The sequence below is a fragment of the Malaclemys terrapin genome, chromosome 19 (genome assembly GCF_027887155.1).
Source record: "Malaclemys terrapin pileata isolate rMalTer1 chromosome 19, rMalTer1.hap1, whole genome shotgun sequence".
NCBI lineage: Eukaryota > Metazoa > Chordata > Testudines > Emydidae > Malaclemys > Malaclemys terrapin.
The window spans coordinates 22,931,094-22,952,865 of NC_071523.1; the positions used below are offsets into that span (position 1 = coordinate 22,931,094).

General features: G+C 42.9%; 1 protein-coding gene across 1 annotated transcript; it reads left to right on the forward strand.

Annotated features, from left to right (window-relative positions):
• Positions 1–2,345: 2,345 nt before the first annotated feature.
• Positions 2,346–16,376, forward strand: PER3 (period circadian regulator 3). The gene is given in 11 exon segments (XM_054009534.1): positions 2,346–2,449; positions 3,183–3,384; positions 8,462–8,618; positions 10,677–10,782; positions 10,933–11,088; positions 11,766–11,892; positions 13,038–13,185; positions 14,583–14,728; positions 14,731–14,892; positions 15,408–15,654; positions 16,160–16,376. Coding segments are annotated over 11 exon segments (1,761 nt in total). The 5' UTR covers positions 2,346–2,356.
• The last annotated feature ends 5,396 nt before the right edge of the window (positions 16,377–21,772 follow it).

Here is a 21,772-nt window from a genome sequence, read left to right on the forward strand (position 1 = left end):
AGTGGCCATTAGCCAGGATGGGCAGGGATGGTGTCCCTAGCCTCTGTTTGCCAGAAGCTAGAAATGGATGACAGGATGGATCACTTAATGATTACCTGTTCTGTTCATTTCCTCTGACACACTTGGCATTGGCCTCTATCAGAAGACAGGTCCATCTAGCCAAGTATTCTTTCTTATATTCTTAACCAAACCAAAAATAAGTTTCAAGTCAAACAAAATGTTTAGTTTGACCTGGAATGAATGTTTTTTTGGTCTCAGGTTATTTTCAGGTTGGTTTGGGATTTTTTGTTTGTTTCATTTTGTATCAGTTGTCTTTTCAAAGAATGCTACTCTGGAGGTCCTGGACTTCAATCTCTTACCTAGTAGCCTAAATTTGGCCTCCAGAACCTCTCGCATGCCTTTCCCTATGTCATTGGTACCTACATGTACCATGATCATCAGCGCCTCCCCAGCACTACACATATGTATGTCCTAGATGTCTTGAGAAATCCTCAACCTTTATACCTGGCAGGCAATTGCCCATGCAGTTCTAGTCTGGTATCCATCCTACAACAGTGATCTATCCCAGATGCTTCTAAGAGAGCTGACTCTTCACCTGCCTCATATTCTCCCCAAAATAATGCATAGCTGAACTTATGCAATTGTGTATCTTGGAGTAGGAGAAAAATTTCCCACCCCAGCTGGTGAGCATCTTATGTCCTGAACTATGAGCAGTAGTCCTTGTAATTTTTTTATCAAGTCATGAATTAGCCCCCATGTAATTGTGTAATTTATAGCATTGCTAATTTGATTTAAAATATCCTATAGTCTGTGTTTCAACAGATGAGTCACATATGCTGCTTCTATTAGTGTCTATACTGGGTTCACATGTAATGTCTTGCTTTAAAAAATGTGCCCCTCCTGGGCCAAAATATGATGCTTTATTGTCTTTTGCAATAAATAATAAAGCTCAGATGTTCTTCATAGTGACTCCTATGCAACTGAAATGCCTATGTTGGGGTTTAAATATTGTGTTTGGATAACATGCAATGGACTTAAATTACAGCAAGGGAGGTTTAGGTTGGACATTAGGAAAAACTTCCTAACTGTCAGGGTAGTTAAGCACTGAAATAAATTGCCTAGGGAGGTTGTGAAATCACCATCATTGAAAGCAGGTTAGACAAACACTTGTCATGGATGGTCTTGATAATACTTAGTCCTGCCTCAGTGCAAGTAACTGGACTAGAAGACCGCTCATGGTCCTTTCCAGTCCTACAATTCTATGCATTAGTCTCTTGAATCCTGCATGTGTCTCTTTTGTGTACTGTGGATCTGCACAGCCTGACAATCATGTAATTTGCATAGTGATCTGTGCCAAGGCACTCAGCCTTGTGTGGCCATTGGGTACAGTGCTTCATCACTCCCTATTAGGTAAGAGTAGAGCATGTCCCCTTAAGCTGTTATGTGATGTGTGTATGAAATGGATTAAACCGGGGTAGGCAACCTATGGAGCTGATTTTCAGTGGCACTTACACTGCCCGGTCCTGGCCACTGGGCTGGGGGGCTCTGCATTTTAATTTAATTTTAAATGAAGCTTCTTATACATTTTTAAAACCTTATTTACTTTACATACAACAATAGTTTAGCTATATATTATAGACTTATAGAAAGAGACCTTCTAAAAACGTTCAAATGTATTACTGGCACACAAATTAGAGTGAATAAATGAAGACTCGGCACACCACTTCTGAAAGGTTGCCGACCCCTGGATTAAACTTTCAGAATAGGTCCTGTACTTATTGCTATCGGTTCTGGTTTGGTTTGGGCTGTTCATTGCTGCATGATCACCTTGTTAGCACTACAGGGAGGATCAAAGATTGAGTCAGTGGTTTGAGGGATAGCTTAGTGGTTTGAGCCTTGGCCTGCTAAACCAACAGTTGTGAGTTCAAACCTTGAGGGGCCCATTTAGGGATCTGGGGCAAATTGGTATTTGGTCCTGCTAGTGAAGGCAGGAGACTGGACTCAATGACCTTTCAAGGTCCCTTCCAGCTCTATGAGATAGGTATATCTCCCTATATTTTAGAGGGGAGGGATAGCTCAGTGGTTTGAGCATTGGCCTACTAAACCCAGGGTTGCGCATTCAATCCTTGAGTGGGCCATTTTTGGATCTGGGGCAAAAATCCATCTGGGGAGTGGTCCTGCTTTGAGTAGGGGGTTGGACTAGATGACCTCCTGAAGTCCCTTCCAACCCTGATATTCTATGATTTAAAAGTCAGGATTGTAGGAGCTGTTTCCAAAATCCTCTTCTCATTGACATTTCTTGTTTATTTTGTTTTCCTCTGTTTTTCAGTCAGGAAACGGTTCATTTTTCCAAGCCATGAATGACTATGGAGTATTCCAAACAGACGTAACAACATACAGCATTGAGGAGCTGGTAGCAGTTACATCTGAATGCACCCCAAAAAACACAGTAAGTTCAGCTGCAAATCAGAGGTGTCCTTCATCCATTCTGATTCGGGAAACGCAAGACTAACAAATGCAGAAAAAAGTAACATTTCTTTTCCCCTTTGCCAAATGTAGTCAAGGTCTCCTTCAGAATCCCTTAGTTCTCTCAAATCACAAAAAAGTTTGTCATTTCTTGAGACAGCTTTGGTAAAATAGCTCCAAACCTGGAGAAGCAGTGTAGTTCGGGATGGCTTCTCTTTGGTTCATATTTGTACTTCAGGAATAAATTATTTCTACTTATTTTCTTCCTGATATACAGCATGTGCTGTGCTCCCTGGCTTTGCTTGGAAGAATGAAGGTTTCTTGAGATTATTTCAGTACCATTGGAGAGAGAGGTAGAGAGAGATGGAATTGTCTTGAGTTTTCAGTGGTGTCACACCTCGATGTTGGTAATGAGGGCCAGGTCCTGTTCATAGCAACTTCTGTGTGGTCAGAAACCAGCATGTTCCTTGGGTAGGCTGATGGCCACAATGGGCCCAATTTGGAATCATGTGCCCTATTGTGTTAACAGTAGGAAGCCAGGAACAATCTTATAGAATGAGGAATTGTGATGCCTTGAATAAAATAAGATTTTGAACCCAGCACTCTAGTTTGAGCACAGATTTCTGAAGCTTTGTCTCAACCAATAATTTTGTACACTTATGTCACTGCTGGTGTGCTTTGGAGGAAATTACTTTTAAGAAATGCCTGTTTTCTAGGACACGTTTGTGGCTATATTTTCCTTGCTTTCTGGGCAGATAGTGCATCTCTGTGAGCAAGCAGCCTCCATTCTGAACTGTAAGAAGAAATTTTTGGACTCCTCCCAGTTTGTGGAGCTGCTGGCCCCTCAAGATATCAGTGTGTTCTACACACACACTACCCAGTCCCACCTCCCACTCTGGAACATGGAAACGCAAGCAGGTGACTTGGCAACACTCTTTCTTGCTTTGCACAGAAAATGGTTTGTCTTTGCAGCCTGAGCACAGAACTGCCTATATGCCTTGTTGTACCCCTCCCCATCTCAAGCATATTAGTTTAAGCTGCCTTGCAGATTGGCTGCATTTTTCATGTATAGAAGTGTTTTAACAACAGTTTTTCCTTCATACTCTGACCAGTTGCACTTCGATTCCATATGAATTGCTTCTAGTTGCACTGCATATAGGATGCCCTTTCTCTTGGTGCCTCTCTGGGGGCTCAGATTACTGTACACATAGTTTCCTGGTTTCTTAATTCTTAGTTGGAAAAGTTCAACAGAAAGTGTTTAACTTACTTAAATACTTGCTTTTTCACCCCAAATACACTTGTTCAGGAAGGAAATTGTGTGCTGCTGCCAAGGAGGACCCAAATAGAAATAAGAGCCAAATTCAGAGGTGATTTTGGGTGAGTCTAAATTTGTGTAACTCACATGTTCCAGACCCCTCAGCTTATATGTTACAGATACTAAGGCTATGTAACTTATGCCCCACCAACACATCACCTTGAAATATGGCTCATGGACTTGTAAGTCTGAGTCTGAAGTTATTCTTAGTTGGTGTAATTTACATGCCAAGGAGTCAGAAGAGAGCAAGCAGGAAAAGCAACAAACAGAGCTGGTAAGAATGCTTAAGTAAAATGTTTAAATTACATTATCTTATACCTTCTAGCTCCTGGGTTTGTAAACTATTCCCTGTTATGCTCACTCATTGGTAAAGGATTTACATCACACTTCACAGCACCTCTGAATTTAGCTTTAAGTCTGCAGTTTCTCCAGGAGTGCTTGGGTTGGGGAAGACAAGAAAATACTGTGAGGACATGTTACAGTATCCTTAACTGATAAGAAGTGGGCTGGGTGGCTGGACTCTCGCTCAGAAAGTAAACTGGGGGATACTCAGTTTAGAATAGTTCTGTGGGCGTGGGAGATTTACTAAATGAACAGTTGTTGCCTTTTGTATTCTTTACTTTCCTGTTGGCTTCTGTGTATGAATATGCCCAAGTGAAATCCTTTTTCTGAAGGATCAGGCAAGTATATCATTAAAATTATATGTGGGGGTAGCAGCAGAGTTTATCCTTATTATTGGCCATTAAGGGCATGCTGAACTCCAGTGTGAAATGGTTTTTCTTACATTTAAGCTGAATGTGGGGAGTCTAATCCATCCCTCTGCATTTGGGCAGGATTGACTTTATTCCAATACCTTTCTCACTGTGCTGGTTGATCTTTTCTGGGGATGGATGAAAATCTGGCATTTGTGTTGATTCTCTTTAATCTTATTAGCATCCATCAGTACCATTGATCAGGAAAGGAAGAATGACCTTGGGGAAAAAGAGGTATCCCTGTTTTACCGATTGAAAACTTTAGCACAAATGGACTGATTTGCCCAAGGTCATACTGGAAATCTGTGTCAGAGCTGGGAATTGAAACCAGATCTCTTGAGTCCCCAGCCAATGCCTTAATCCTGAGGTCATCCTTCTCTCACTGTGGAGTCAATACTATTATAATCTTTTATGTTTGTGTGTTTTTATATATATATATATATATATATATAAAATTTAGTTGCCTTCTTCATATATGTATGTATAAGATGATCTCATGTATAGCTGCACTCCAGTCTGTGGTGTCTTGTGAAGTGCATTGGTTGCATCAGAGGCTGTGCACCTGTGTGATCTAGTGTATTAGCTTTCCCAGATTTCTCTGAATCATTGAGAAATTTAACTACATTCCAGAAAATTGAGGTTCCAAGATCAGCTTCCATTCTCTGTAATGGCAAAAAGGGCACTTTGAATATAGAGCATAACATTTATGTTTTTAAATCCAGAAATCACTTATAAAATCCCCAAATCTTTGTTTGTAGTACCTGTTTCTTCAGAATTTTCTAAAGCACCTATGCTCCCCTTGGTTATACTAGGCCCATTTGACTCCAAGAGATTCATGGAATAGTGATGCTTTCTAGCAAGTGCACACTGGGCATAGCTTTGAAAATGTTTTTTGTTGTTGTGTTGTTACATTCCCAGTGTATCAAACTGGATCCTTTAGGCTCCACTTCTTTCAGCTTAACCCAAAGAGAGAAATTGCTGGAAGGTATTGTCATAGCATTAACTTATCTCTAAAATTATTTTACTAAATTCTGTGTGTGAAACACCCCAGTAAACACACACTTTAAGTCTTGATATTAGAAATCCAATACAATCCCTTCAGCCAGAGTAAAATGCAATAGATGCATTTGAAAGCCTGTTTTCTTTGTTTAAAAATTGAACTTGTGCAGACACCAGATAGTGTATGTCTTCCTTTCAAGGACCTGCGTTATTGTTACCACTCAAGAAAGGGATTTTGGAGTCATCATGGATAGTTTTTCATAGATTCATAGATTCTAGGACTGGAAGGGACCTCGAGAGGTCATCGAGTCCAGTCCCCTGCCCGCATGGCAGGACCAAATACTGCCTAGACCATCCCTAGTAGACATTTATCTAACCTACCCTTAAATATCTCCAGAGACGGAGATTCCACAACCTCCCTAGGCAATTTGTTCCAGTGTTTAACCACCCTGACAGTTAGGAACTTTTTCCTAATGTCCAATCTAGACCTCCCTTGCTGCAGTTTAAACCCATTGTTTCTGGTTCTATCCTTAGAGGCTAAGGTGAACAAGTTCTCTCCCTCCTCCTTATGACACCCTTTTATATACCTGAAAACTGCTATCATGTCCCCTCTCAGTCTTCTCTTTTCCAAACTAAACAAACCCAATTCTTTCAGCCTTCCTTCATAGGTCATGTTCTCAAGACCTTTAATCATTCTTGTTGCTCTTCTTTGGACCCTTTCCAGTTTCTCCACATCTTTTTTAAAATGCGGCGCCCAGAACTGGACACAATACTCCAGCTGAGGCCTAACCAGAGCAGAGTAGAGCGGAAGAATGACTTCTCGTGTCTTGCTCACAACACACCTGTTAATGCATCCCAGAATCATGTTTGCTTTGTTTGCAACAGCATCACACTGTTGACTCATAGTTCTCTGAAAACATCACCTCAGTATGCAGCAGCAGTCAAAAAAGTTAACAGAAAGTGAGAAACCATTAGGAAGGGGATAGATATTAAGAGAAAATATAATGCCACTATATAAATCCATGGTACACCCACACCTTGAGTACTACATGCATTCATGGTCACCCCCAGCTCAAAAAAGATATATTAGAATTAGAAAAAGTACAGAGAAGGGCAACAAGAATGATCAGGAGGTATGTAACAGCTTTCATATGAGGAGAGAGAAAAAAGACGGAGTGGTCAGCTTGGAAAAAAGATGGCTGTTTGGAAATATGATACAGGTCTATAAAATCATGAATAATATGGAGAAAGTGAATAAGGAAGTATTATGTATCCCTTCACACAACACAAAAACCAGGGGTCACCCAATGAACTTAATAAGCAGCAGATTTAAAACAAACAAAAGGAAGTATTTCTTCACACAACGCACAGTCAACCTGTATCCTGTCCATGACTTTTACTAAAAATACCCCTAACTAAAGCGCTGGGGAGGGGGGGCGCTCCCATGGACGCTGCTGCTCTGGGGGGAGGCTCTTGGTTACACTGTTGCTCCTGGGGTTGGGGCATTCCAGGACCCCACTGCAGCTGCGGGAGGGCAGCCCGGGGCCCTGCCGCTGCTGCTGCTGGGGGGCGGCCCAGGGCCCCACTGCCATTGCTGATGGGGAGGGCAGCCCGGGGCCCCACGGCCGCTGCTGATGGGGGCGGGGGCAGCCTGGGGTCCTGACGCTGCTGCTGAGGGACAGCCCGGGGCCTTGCCACCACCGCTGCTCCAGGCAGAAGGCGGTGGCCTGGGGCCCCACCGCTGCTCTGGGCAGGGAGCCGTGGCCCGGGGCTCCGCCACCACTGCTGCTGCTGGGGAGAGGCAGCCCGGGGCACTGCTGCTGCTCCTAGATCATTGCTCCAGGGCAGCACTGTCACGGAGTGTGGGGGGGACACAAGGCCCTGCACCCCCAGCTTCCTGCAATTCACCATGACTCTCAGCCAGCCAGTAAAGCAGAAGGTTTATTTAGACGACAGGAACACAGTCCAAGACAGGTCTTGCAGGCGCAGACAACAGGAACCCCCCAGTTAGGTCCTTCTTGGGGTCCCAGAGCACCACAGCCCCCTTGGGAGGTCAGAGCCCTGTCTGCTTCCCAGCCATTCCACCAGCCAGCTCTGAAACTCTCTCCCCAGCGTCCCCTCCCACAGCCTTTGTTCAGTTTCCCCGGGCAAAGGTGTCACCTGGCCTCTAACCCCTTCCGAGGTTCTCACATTACATGCTCAGGTATTCTCCCTCACGGCCAGTTTCCCATCCCTCAATGTAGACCGTCCTAGCCAACCTGCCCTGCCTTCCCAGCCAACACTCCCCACTCAGCCTTCAAAGACCACATTAAGAACAGTCCCAGTTCGTCACAAGCACCTGGGCGCAGCTGCCTGGGGCTGCCCAAGCAGCAGCCAGTATGGCTGGCCCCGGAGACACCCCAGCTGCTCGGGAAGCCCTAGGGTCAGCTGCACATGCCGCTGCAGAAGTCACATGAGGTCCCGGAAAGTCACGGAATCTGTGACTTCCATGACCTCTGTGGAAGACTCACAGCCTTAGAAATGATATATGTGGATCTCGCTAACAGGACAGGCTAGTATGAATGTGATTGCTCAGCCTCTGCCCTTTGTAGTGAGTGGCATTATGTTAGGATTTCAGAGCAGTCCCTTTGTTGGGTTACCTTCCTCAGGATTTGATTGGAACATCCATCTTGATGTATTTGCACCCAGAAGATCACCCCCTTATGGTTACCATTCAGCATAAGATTAAGTCCACAATACTTGTAGGGAATTTCTACAATTTTATAATGTCCTTTCAGACTTGTGCTGGTCTCTAGCCTGGTCAACAATGTGGTGAATTCAAGCATCTGATTTAAGTTTAAAATGTTTATTCTTAATCTGCTTTGATAGATCCCAAGCCTTGACACAGCAGTATTATGATGTAAACCAATCCTCTTTGATTTCCATGCAGTCCTGAAGTTTGCAGGCCAGCCTTCATTTGAGCATTCGCCCATCAGATTTTGTACTCAGAATGGAGATTATGTTATGTTGGATACCAGCTGGTGCAGCTTTGTGAACCCCTGGAGCAGGAAAGTCGTGTTCATCATTGGCCGGCACAAAGTCCGAACGTAAGTCAGTTGTGGAACTGAACCCCTCAGAGACTTTCTCTTTCCCACTAAACTCTCTGCGTAGCAAAACCACTTTCTTTACTATATCAGAGTACTACCACTAGTAATGCACTGGAGAGCAGCTAGCTGGCATGTGTGCTTCGGCCCATTTCTCAAAAGAGACAGCCTGGGTTAGCGAAGGAGCATAACAGTAATGAAATATTGGACAAATGGAAGCCCAAGCAAATTTTATTTGTGTAATTGTTTTAACATCCAGCTACCATGGTGATCATTATGTATAAACACCTAGACTAATTTGATCTTCTAAGTGAAAACTGAAGAGGTGTGTGAAAAGTATAGACCACAGTAAATAATTGTTCTTTGGCGTTTAATCCTCATTTGTTTGAGTGAAAGTTAAATGATCCTGAATATTGTATTCCCAAAAATAGAGAAATGCATAGCCTGTGTCCCCCAGCCAACAACTGCCTACAGAGCTGTTGCTTTCTGTTGGGAAGCAGGGTTGCTTTAATTCACTTTGTAATTGAAAACATTTAGTTTCTGTTTAGTCTTTTAATGCTTTAAATTGGGTAAATGTTGCTCTTCAGTCTGCAGGGTTCCCCTTTAGTTCCCAGCAGGGTTGGATATATGACTTTCTGCCTTCTACAGCTTATATGTTTGGTTTCCCATAATAAATGGCTTTCAGGATACGTACTGACTTGCCAGAGTTACCTTTCATATCAAAATCTTTATTGGTTTTGAATTTTTCTCTCATGAATGAGAAGAGTGCAGAGGAGTAGATGCTATGCAACCTTTATTCGTGCTAGTCTGCTGGCTGCCATTCCAGACCTGGGTCCCTGCACAGGGCACTACTGGGGTACCTAAATCTTCCTTTTCTTGTCATGGGCCCTAATTGAATAGAGACTATCACTTGCACCAAGTTGTATGTTGGTTTAATGAAGCAAATGCCCGCAACAGGTAAGAGAAGTCACAGACACTCATTTTATTTGCAACATTTTCCAAGTTTGACCCAACTCATGTTAGGCAAAAGCTCATTGTCTTTACTCCCCTCCCCCAGATAAAACTCAGTGCACTGACTGCCAGCAATAGAGTCCCTGAAACTCCTTCCTAAATATTTTATTCTGGTGACTGCAGATTTCAGCCAATCAGAGTACTCTCTGTACCCCTGATTATTCTTGCTGACTAAGCTGGAGATGACATCAACCCGAGGTGACCAAATCAGGGGTCAGTGCATGCTCATTCATGCCTCCAGACAAAAACACTTCAGGCTGTCAGACATGTTAATTATCTTTCTATCTATCTGTCTATATCAGGGAGTTTTATAGCATCCATCATGGTATCCATGGATTTACTACACAGACTAAAATTATTGCCAGTGAATGTTCTTAAAGGTTAGCTATAAAAACAGAATTTTGATTTAACCCTTTGGAGACTGAGGCAGAGGCACAGATACATTCCCCAAGAACCTATGTACTTAGCATTTTGGAAAGACCTGCTGGTAGATGCCTAGCAGTACAAGCCTCAGATGCAGTGATATATAGAGAAGTATTTCAGCAACTGTTGTTTTCAAAGCCAAATCATCTGTCTTTCAGTCTTAAAAATTAATTTAAATTTAAAAAAAATATATTAGTAAGTCAAGAATCATCCTAGTCCATTAAAATGTCAGTGGGGTGGAGAGTTGGGTTTTGGTTTTTAAATTTGGAAAATGAATATAGTAGCTGTCACAGCAGAAAGAGGAAGAGAGATGTTATCCTCTGGAATGGCACAGTTTTCAGACCTAAATGTGTTTTGTACAAATATTTAAAATGGTGATGCCCCTGTAAAACAATAGGGCTATGGGAAGGAACTGTCACTTTCTTTCTGGGTAGTAATAATCCCTTGCCTGAATTGTTTCTGATATTTTCCCTCCGAGTGTACTATTTGAGGACCAGAATAGCACCTCATAAAGCAGCAGAGTTAATACCGTTCCCTAAAAATCTGCTCTGTAATCTTGTTTATATAGATCTTTCTTTAACTAAATTAGGTTTGACTTGACATTAAACTTTCATTGGTATTTCACAGGAGCCCTCTGAATGAAGATGTTTTTGCTGCAAGAAGCAAAGAGATGAGCAGTGTCAATAAAGAGATAAGAGAATTGCAAGGACAAATATACAAGCTTCTCCTGCAGGTAAAGAGGATGAAGGAAAATCTGAAAGTCTCACAAAATAATGAAGATTCTTCACTTACATTTCTGGAGTCACTAGAAATTTTGTGTTGCTAACTGCATTATCTCTTTTTACTGTTAGCTCTAAGACAATGAATTCTGCCTTTCTTACAGCCAGTTCATAGCAATGATTCTAGTGGTTATGGAAGACTTGGTAGCAATGGGTCTTACGAACATTACATCAGCATAGCGTCCTCTAGTGACTCCAGTGGGAATTGTGCTGAGGAAATACAGCAGAACTAGTAAGTCTATCAATATGACATTGCCCAGGTAACAATAGAAATATAATAATAAAACTGAAAATTCTCATGGCAGACATACTCCATGCATTGCGAAATTATATTGAAGTGAGAAGATACAACAAGACAAATCAAGAGCTTGAGTTATATATACTTGGAATGGTCCAACATACAAAATTTTTAAATTGCCAGAGTAAGCATTTACCTGACTGGAATTGTCAGATACCTCAAACAAAGTTATCATGTGAAGTAAATTACAGACATATAATGATATATAGTGACTTCTTTCAGAGAACTGGCAGACTTGACAAAATAATGGGGAAACCAGGTTAAAAAGAAATGGCATCTAGGGTTAAAAGAAATGTGCAGGGTACCCCTATCAGAATACATATGTGAACAGACATTCTGTGAATACAAATTTTAAATATAGTTTCCTAAACAATATCCTGGGTAAGTCATTAACTTGTTCTATCCTTTCATCTCTGAAGGCTTATATCAATTCAAGAAAATTATTCAAAGGCAGAGGTTGTAGACTTTACCATAGTGAATCTGAGTGATAAAAGTCAAGACATGCCAAGCTCAGGCTGACAAGTCCATCCCTCTATGCTAGGTTGGATTGAGGTACCTTAGCACATTATTGTGCTTATGTTTGCCTGTGTTTACTCATGTTTCCTCAGTCTGACTCCTGTAATTTTCTCACACCCCCAGATGACATTGCAGCAGGTCTGTGCCAATGTGAACTGAATAAAGAATTTGGGTCAACAGCTGCATACTAAATCACAGAGCAAACTGCAGAACAGAAAGGATCCAGTCCTAGATACTGTACTGCAGGGAGGTGAGTTAATAGAATCCTGATCCCTAGATGAAATGTGAATTCCCCATGATCTGTAGTCCTGCCTTTTAGACTTGAGTGGCATACTGGCTCTGACAGCTTCGTGTTAGAAATTCTTACATCATGTAAAATAGTTCTAAGTGTTTGCTGTTCTAACCCATTTTATTGGAGAAGCAGGCTATGGTTATCAAACTCTTGTATTGCAGTAGTGCACAGAGTCCCTGATCAGGACCCTTTTGTGCATAGGCACTGTGCAAATACGTAAGAAAACATGGTCCCTACCCCAAAGAGCTTGCAATCTAAGATTAAAATCCTCCACTAAAATGTTTAGGAATTTGAAGTCCTGTTTCATTACTAAAGTTAAATTAAACTTCTAGGTGTGTTGACAGCAAGATTCTACTATGAATTGTGAGACCCAGCATTAAGTCCACTGTGAACAGTGACTTGTGCACAGCCTCAATGAGGAGAGCTCATATCCTGTGATCACTGTGCTACCTTTTAAGCTAATAGAATAGTTTTAACATCAATACTATGAGTTGCCATAGTTTCTCTTGGTTTAGAGGTCAGATGTTGTGATTTGTAAATAGGGATGGCGAGCAGTAGAAAGTAACTAAAAGCTACTTTTAAAATTGGCAGCATTTGAAAAACTAATTGATAAACCTACTTATGTGATGGGAAGGCTCAGTATCTGGGGTTTCCATCCCATCACCAAGGATACTTCAGTTAGCCTGCTGGTGTTAGGGTAGGACAGGGGTCGGCAATGTTTGGCACGCGGCTCGCCAGGGTGAGCACCCTGGCGGGCCAGGCTAGTTTATTTACCTGCTGACGCGGCAGGTTCAGCTGATCGTGGCCCCCACTGGCAGCGGTTCGCCATCCCTGGCCAATGGGGGCGGCGGGAAGTGGCGCGGGCGAGGGATGTGTCTCCTTTGTGTTCACTAAGATCTTCTGGAGTGGATGTTTCATCTTAAGCTTGTAATTTTTTTTCTTGTAGACAATACATTGTTTCAGCAAAATGTCCTCATTTGAGCTCACAGAATTAGTTAATTTATGGGAGTGATACTATCACAGGCCATGTACCCTCATAAAGACTTACTTAGGGGGCAGCTCTAAGATGCTTTTGGAAGATGACGATTTTTTTTCTTTTGTAGGCAACCAGAACACTGCTTCGTATATTCTCCAGGCACTGAGAAGTAACATCACTGAAGGCCCAGAGAGTTCATCCTGTGATGATTCAAGGAAGATACAACATGTTCTAGCCTACCAGCAGGTCAGCTGTGAGGACAGTATCATCATGTGGTAAACTTGCTCTAGAATTATTTTGGGGAAGTTCTACAGCCTGTGTTATGCAGGAGGTCAGACTAGATAGTCACAATGGTTTGTTCAGGCGTTTGAAACTATGAACATTATAGCATTCTGTTAGCACAGGAGAATCAAAAAGTGAAACTGTCAAGAAATGAAAAAGTCTTGTTTCACGGTCAAAGTACAGTGAATGTAAAAAGTAAACAGCATGAACAGTTAGTCACAATTATTTTTAAGTATTTAAACTTTTTTTTTCATATCAGTATCTTATACTACAACTAAGTGCCTGAGCAACCATCAAACAAAGATGAAAATTCTCTGACAAACTTGGAACTTTCCCTTATAGAATTGACTAGTCTGTATCAGGCTAAAATATAGTTAATGCAAAACCCAATGTTAGTGATGCATGTAGGAGCCTGTCATATGCTTGATTTGGCCAGGATTATAAAAGGAAAAGGAAAGGTAGTGCAAAAGAGACCCATAGGGGAACATTCCTTTCTGCTCCCAGCTGGCTGAAGCTGGACTGGCCTCGGGGGTGTATTTCCCAGTCGTTTGAGTTGATTTGTACTGGTTTTGAATTGGTGCTTTTGAGAATAAAGCCAGCCCTGAAGACGGGGATGTGAAGAGTCCAGCAGTTGGGACTTGGTTTTTCCTTCCCCTGCTAGTGGGTCTCCCCCCAGCTTACAGTTAGTTTGAAAAACCAAGCGCTCAGCTATTGGAATTACTTGATGTTTAAGGTTGAATGCTCATCCTCTACTTGCTTCCTTGTGCATATGCATTCTGTATTGTGTATATTGTATTCATTGTCAAATAATACAAGATATAATTCAAACTGGAATCTCTTCTATAACCTTAGTACTGTGAACACTCTGTACTTAGCTGTATTACTGAAAATATGACTGCATCCTCTGCTAAATAGTCACCCTGATGTTACGCTTATGGTTCGGTATAGACTATAGTATATAAAATAATAAGATACTATCACCTTACTTCTGAGGTTGAGTTCATGTCTGTCTGAGCAAATGGAGTAGAAATTGCTTCCATGATTATAGCTTTATAGGAACTTCACTAGATGTGCACTTATGCTATAGATCTCTTGTGTTTGACCTTGCTTCCATTTATAAAGATGGACTGGCTGGTACAACCACAGATGATACAAGCTCAGATAGAGCTTGCACAGTTAGTTCCAGTGAAGGATGGACAGGAACCTAGTGCTGTTACTGTATCATTCCTGTGCACCTCAGTCTCCGTGGGTGGGATATCATTCACTCAGCTGCTGTTATATGAATATATTTGAGTTGTGACTTATGTTGTTCTCTCTCCCTCTGCAATGTCACGTGAACCCACTCAGTAGCTCAGATGAGATTGTTTTCTGAATGATCATTCATTGAAAGGGGGAGCAAACCCCAGGATGCCAGGCCAAAGAGTTACTTGTTTTCCTTCTCTTTTGTAGAAGTGACTGCAATAGAAGATGCCACTGTAGAGTATGAACAAATTGAGCTGCCTCCTCTGAATGCTCAGAGTCCCACTGTGGTTCTTGAGAATTTAAGCAAGTTGGACTAACAAAGGAGGTTTTGTCAGCCCACACTCTGAAAGAGGAGCAGAACTACATTGACGGGCTCCACCAGAGGATATTGTCATCTCTGTATAGGTCCTATCTCTATCAAGGGAGCAGAAGCAACAGTGGATTTTCCTATGGTCAAGGTAGGCACCAGTTGTTCTGTGTGGTAAATGAATTAGTAATTGAGTCTAGTTCTGCATCTTGTGACCTAATCAATATCTTACTAGTCCTGCAAATCCGAGCAGGATGTTTTCTTCTAATTGCTGGGGCTTAATAGTAGTCACAGCACAGAAGTCTCTACCCAGTCCTAGATACTGCTATCCTGGACTTGTATCAGGACATGTAACTCTTACAATAAACGCTGCAAAAGGCCACACAGCAGAGTAATGCCTCCTATTACTAGGACTCCAATACTCTGAAAGAATAGGTCGGGGTAAGCTTAGGAGAGCAGTAAGAGGGGCTGATGAGATATAGAAGAGGACTGTCTGAGCCTGCTAGCAAAAATTTTCCTACCCTGACTGGAGAAACTGTCCAGGGGCATATTCTGCTAAATTAACTTTCTGAATGTGTTGCATATTCTCCATTATTTCTCTGAAGGCCTGTCTCTGTCTCTCCATACCTGCTGCTTCAGAGAATGACTATTTTTCCTGTCTTTTAGGAGACTCCTCTTCAAAGCAGACCAGCCCAGTTAGCTGTAGAAGAGGCAAATGTGGGAAACTCAAGTGCCAGAAACCACTAGAGCCCTCATACAGGCATTCATCTAATAGAAATGATCTTCCACACAAGAAGAGAACAGCTTCTGGGAAACAGTTCTGCTCTCCCTCTAAAGCAGTGGTTCCCAAACTTGTTCCGCCACTTGTGCAGGGAAAGCCCCTGGCGGGGCAGGCCGGTTTGTTTACCTGCCGCGTCCGCAGGTTCGGGCAATCGCAGCTCCCAGTGGCTGCGGTTCGCTGCTTCAGGCCAATGGGAGCTGCTAGAAGCGGCATGGGCCGAGGGACGTACTGTCTGCCACTTCCAGCAGCTCCCATTTTCCTGGAGCAGCGAACCGCGGCCACTGGGAGCCGCGATTGGCCGAACCTGCGGACGCAGCAGGTACACATACCGGCCCGGCCCGGCCCGCCAGGGGCTTTCCCTTCACAAGCAGCGTCCCAAATTTGGGAACCACTGCTCTAAAGCATCACATCTGGAACCCCCACAGTGTGACCTTCCCTCATTCCTTGGCCCTTCCCATCCATTCTTACCCAGTGTCTGGTTTTCCTATCCCCCCTTCATGACCCCTATAGGAGGTGATTGTGCCACCCACTCAGTAAGACCTGAGTCCATATCATCACATCTGCCCTACAACATGCAACCCCTACCAGCCTTCCCTTTTCCATACATGGACACAGTTATGGCCATGTTGTTTCACAGTTTCCCCAGATATACTCAGATACCTCAGCCTTTCTTTCTTGCTCAGTATGCTTGCTCCTCCTCTTTAAATCCATGCTCCACAATGCCCCCAGGCCCTCTCTTCAGTATACCATCAAACCCTGTGGCGCAGCCCTCTCCAATATCTACACCCATGTCTGTTGAAGAGCAGCAAGAGACCCAGAGTGATCAGCCACCACAGTTCAGTAGCTTCAGTTGAACCTGCTTCAAGAGGAGCTGCAAAGCCTTTGGAACCTCCCAGTGGAGCTGGAGCACATGTGGAAATTAAATGTGTAAGTAATGCCAGGTATTAAATGCAAACAAGGAGCCCTATAGGAAACCTGACTTTTGTGGGGTTTGATCAGCAGACACTGATACTGTTCTGTGTTCAAGCATCACAGCAGGTTTTTTATCACTGACTATATTTTACAGAATGAAAGGTACAAATTGCTTTCAGGCTCTGACCAAAAAAGTAGTTTATATTCAAGTTCTTGGAATCTTCTTACAATACAATATTGGCAGCTATAAATGTCACAAAACAGTGCCCTTCCAGTCCAGGCTACCATGGGTTGCCTTTGCTCTCTTAGGCAGTGGTGTTTTAGTTCATGCTGTCTACCAGGAATGTTGGGTGGGCTTTCTGTATGTGGAACCTGGCTAGGGCTGCACAACTCACTTCCTCTCTGAACCAGAGTCCTTCAGGCTTTGTGGAAAACCAAAACAAAGGGAAGACATCATTTTAATTAATTACCCCCTTTGTCTCCCAGGGATGCAGCTAATGAATGAAGAACAGGGAATCTGTGTGGGTCAGTTTCCATATGGGGCATAGAAAAAGCCTTTCTCCAACTTCCGCTGTATACTCAGAGGCAGGAATCTGAGGTCTGTAGGCAAGGAAAAAGTGTTGGCTCCTGAATCCAGATTGGGCTTTAACCACTGAATCTTTGCTGGGTAGGGCCCTGAAGGGGAGTGACATAGCCATGGCTGCAGAAGCTGAGAGTTTCAGATAGTGAATCGGGGGACAAGAATACTTAAGCTTCCTTGTAGTATACCGTTATGCTTGCTTGATATCCATGGCTGTGTTGACACAGCATAAAGAAGCAACTAACTGATTTTTGCTGTCTTGTCAGCAGAAAATCTTGAGTTTACAGCAAAATTATAGTATCTTGAAATAAATCTGATAAAAAGGGTCCACAGCAGAAACCAGTATGATGAAAGCCCAGAGGGTTGCTGGCTTCACCATGAGTGTTTGTTTATCCTGAGCTTCAGGGGCAGTGATTTATTTTCAGACCTGTAAACTCCATATTAATCTGCTGAATTGATGTAGGAACTACTAGCACTTCTATTGCACTGCCCACCAAAATCAGAAACTCCCCTTTTTAATCATGAAGGTAACTTCTGTGGATAGATTGTTACATTCTCTTTCCAGGGCATTGATCTGGAGAATAGTGAAAGCCACTCTGTTTCCAGTGAACTGTTTGACCTTTTATTGTGAGAGGGCTCTCAGATGTGTACAAGTTCAGCAACAACAGGCAATGAATCAGCTGAATCTAGCTCTATAGGCTCTTGTTCTAATGGTTCTAGCACCAACGAGGTTTCTCCTTGTGGCACAGGTAGGGAAGCTTTGGGATTGGGGTGCCATTGCTATAGTCAGATGTCCCTAAACTGTGGGCACACCCCCATAGGGGGGCACAGAGGAACTTTCGGGGGGGCCCAGCTGGGGCCTGGGCCAGCCCCCACGAGGGGTGGGGAGGGGGTACCACCCAGCTACGCTCCTGGCTGCTGACTTGGCCCTCCGCGCCCGGGTACCCAGCTGCCAGCCCAGGGGACCGGATGAGGCTCCGCCCCAGCTGTGGCCCCAGCCTCAGCCCCCTTACCCCTGTCTGTGTCCCCCGCTTCACAGAGCCACAGCCCTGGCTCGGGCAGGGGGGGCACAGACAGGTGGGGGGGGCACAAGGTAAAAAGTTTGGGGACCACTGGCTTAAGTCATGGATGGCGTATTGTAGTACTGAACCTACCCTGTTTCCCCGAAAATAAGACATCCTCCGAAAATAAGGCCGACTTACAGTTTTGCCTCTCGTTGTAATATAAGGCATCCCCCCGATAATAAGACCTCCCCGATAATAAGGCATCCACTGATAATAAGGCATTTTTCATTTCTGAAAAATAAGACATCCCCTGAAAATAAGACCTAGCGCATCTTTGGGAGCAAAAATTAATATAAGACACTGTCTTATTTTCGGGGAAACAGGGTATTAACTGTTTACAGCTAGAGGTTATGTTGGGTGTGGGAACTCGCCACTGAAAGGGGTGGTGGTTGTTTTTTTAAACCAATTGTCAAAGTTAATTATTTGGGGGCAATTATTACTCAATGTGCTTTAGACAGGGCCGGCTCCAGGGTTTTGGCCGCCCCAAGCAGCCAAAAAAAAAAAAGCCGCGATCGTGATCTTGGCGGCAATTCAGCAGGAGGTCCTTCGCTCCGAGCCGGAGTGAGGGACCGTCTGCCGAATTGCCGCCGAATAGCTGGACGTGCCGCCCACCTCTGGAGTGGCCGCCCCAAGCACCTGCTTGACAAGCTGGTGCCTGGAGCCAGCCCTGGCTTTAGAGTTAAACAAAACAGGAATCTGAAATGTCTCTATTTTTCCTTGTACATCAAGCCTTTCCATGCTGTTTTGTTGCGTTTGGTTCCACACATTGATCATAGCCTGCATCCCACTTGACCCAGGGTGAGGCTGACGAGAGGAGGGTCTCTTCAAACAGTCACTGGGAAAATAGGACAAACTCATTTTGAAGAAGGGAAGGAGTTGTGTGAGGTGTGGATTGTGTGTTTGTGGGAATCTTGAGATGCTCAGTAGAAGTAGAGTTATACTTTGGATTCCTAAGAGTCAGCAGCAGCTTGTAATCTCTTGCCATAAGGATCATCTGAACAGTTACCTGCGGTCCAAGTGTAGAATCAGCCCACAAGGGGCTTGCAAGTTAATTCACTGCCTGTGCTGGATTTTGAGAGATTTTTACAGGAAACTGTTGACTTAATTTTCTGCAATAATTCTCAGCAGGCAGTCAGTGTGAGTCAGTCTGGAAGATGATGGATTGTACACCTGAGCCTGTACTAATGACATATCAACTACCTGACAGGTGAGGAAATAGTAACATTTTTCTAACACTGTGTTCAAAATTATGCATAGAAGAATTATAGAATTAGAAATGAGGCTATAGGAACTCTACAGGCTTCATCCAAGAAGACAAGCATGAGCTGTCCCTATTGTTCTGTATGGTTTAAAAAAAAGGGATGCCTGGGGGGGATCCCAAGTTGTCCTAGAGGTTGGAGCCAGAAAAGCAATCGTTTGTATCCTGTAGCCTTTCATGCTGCATGTCATTCCCATTAGTATGATCTAATATCTCCTGAATCTTCCAAAGATGGCCTGTTGCTTACAACTAAAGATGCACAAACCCATGTATTGTAAGACACAAAAGGAGAAAATTTCCCACATTGAAGTCCATCTAAACTGCTTCAGCTCACTAAACTTCCCTCACAAGGCTAGTTTTTCTCCTGGGTGCTGTAGTCTCCAGGATTTTGGATCCATGAAGAAAGGGACAATTAGAGTTGGCTTTTGGTGGGTTATGCAAGTTTAGGGTGCCATCTCCAGAGAATCACAATCATGTTCTCCTTTGGCGTTATCATAATCATTTTAAACACCTAGAACCTAACGACTGTCATTTTGATCATCCCTTCCATACAGAGCACTCTTCACTTATGTACAATAAAGATTTTGAATGTAACCCAGTTTCCAAGCCTGCTACATTTCTGTTGTGTTTCCACCTTGATTTTCCAAGAGAATTAAGTGGGCACTGCCAGGTTTTAAAAACCAGATTTAATTATTGCTGTTTTCAATAACACGTGAGATTATTAAAATAAAGAATTTTAGAATCTTAATTTACTGTTCACCATTTATGCTGTTTAATTTTAGCTTTTCTCCCATCTAAAATGACCCTGACCCCCTACAAAAACTTAGGTACCTGCTTACTGATCAGGGCCTACATTAGCAAGAGGTGACAGACAGGATGAGGAAGTAGGTATAAGGAGAACCAAGACCACAACAGTTAGTCTTGTTGTTTGCAGGGAGGGAAAACTCAGATATTGAAATTCAGTGATTTACTCAAGGCTACAGTTTCACTGACAGAACCATGATTAGAACTAAAACATACCTGGCTTCCTAGCTCCATACTCAGTCGACTTAAACCACACTGCTTCACTGTGGAATATCTTACCACCTATGCAGAAAGCACCTTTGAAAACCTTTATTTCTCTTACTTTCAGGAGTTAATATTTTCCCTTGGTTTAGATTAACGTTTCTACTTTTGTCCATAGTTTGCCTGTGTGACTTAAGTGGAGATCCAGTTCTGATCTGAAAGGTAGGCAGAGTATATTTTGTAGCTATATTTGCACACTCTGCGGCTTCATCAAACTGGAAATTTGGTTGGTGGAGCTTATGAATCTTTGTTACATGCAAAACTGGATGTTAAAACAAACTGTTGTGTTTATGCTAATATTTGCCCAACATTGCTATAAATGGAAGGTACCCCAGTGGTGTTTCTGTGACGTAGTGAGAATTCATCAAAAGGAGAAAGGTGCTTTGCCTGTGGGGTAACTCCACAATTGCATTAAACTTTATTACAAATCACCTTTTGAATAAATTTTACTTGAGTTGAATCTGTGATCAGCTGTGGTTGAATTTACGCATACAATTTTAAATGTATTTTTAAACAGGTGTTCTGTTTTTTTATAAATAAACTGGAAAACATCCTGTGAAGAACTTCTAGACGTGTGTTCTTGTTTTGATTGTTTTTGTGGGTTTTTTAGAAAAGTAGCCCCTTACTCTATTCTTTGTCAATGTTATTACACACTTAGCTGGAGGGAGTGACTACAATAAAGATGGTCACATAGCATCAAGCTGTTTTATTTTTCTGTCTCACTTTGTACTTTTCACCAATTCCAACGAATGTTGTTTGCCATTTAACACAGTTACAAAGTGGCAGGATGGAGTCATATTTGCTAAGTATAAAAGCTTTTTGGGTTCAGCGTGCAGAATTTCAAACTTGCATGTGTATTGGATGAGTCAGAAAGACAGGTAAGTGTGGAAAACAGCCTGAGAACTCCCCAGGCCCAAAGTGTCTAAGTTCCCTATCTCAGAGAAAGAACAGTCTGTGCAGTTGCAGTGGCAGCTTCCCCAAGTGGGCCCTGTATCTGGAAGGGACCCCATCTGCAGGGTGGACCAGTGATTTCATCCTTCATAGTATCATCAAAAGTGATTACTGACAGGATCCTCAATTAGAATAAAACCATTTCTATACACTCCATTGAGAAACATTTTCTATGTGAGTTGATCTTTTCCTGGTTCTGGATTTTTAGACAAAACCTCTCATCCAAAGGGAATCGGTGACATCAGTAATAGCTAGAGAAGTCTACAGGAAAAAGACAAAATCTATTACACTTCCTTCAATGACAAGACAAATGTTTTTTATTGCAGTTTCATTAAAATCAGAAGTGGAAAAGACAATCCTTGTTAAACATTCAGCTGAATAGGCTCCTGGTGCTGCAGCTGCTGCAGTTCCACTAAACGT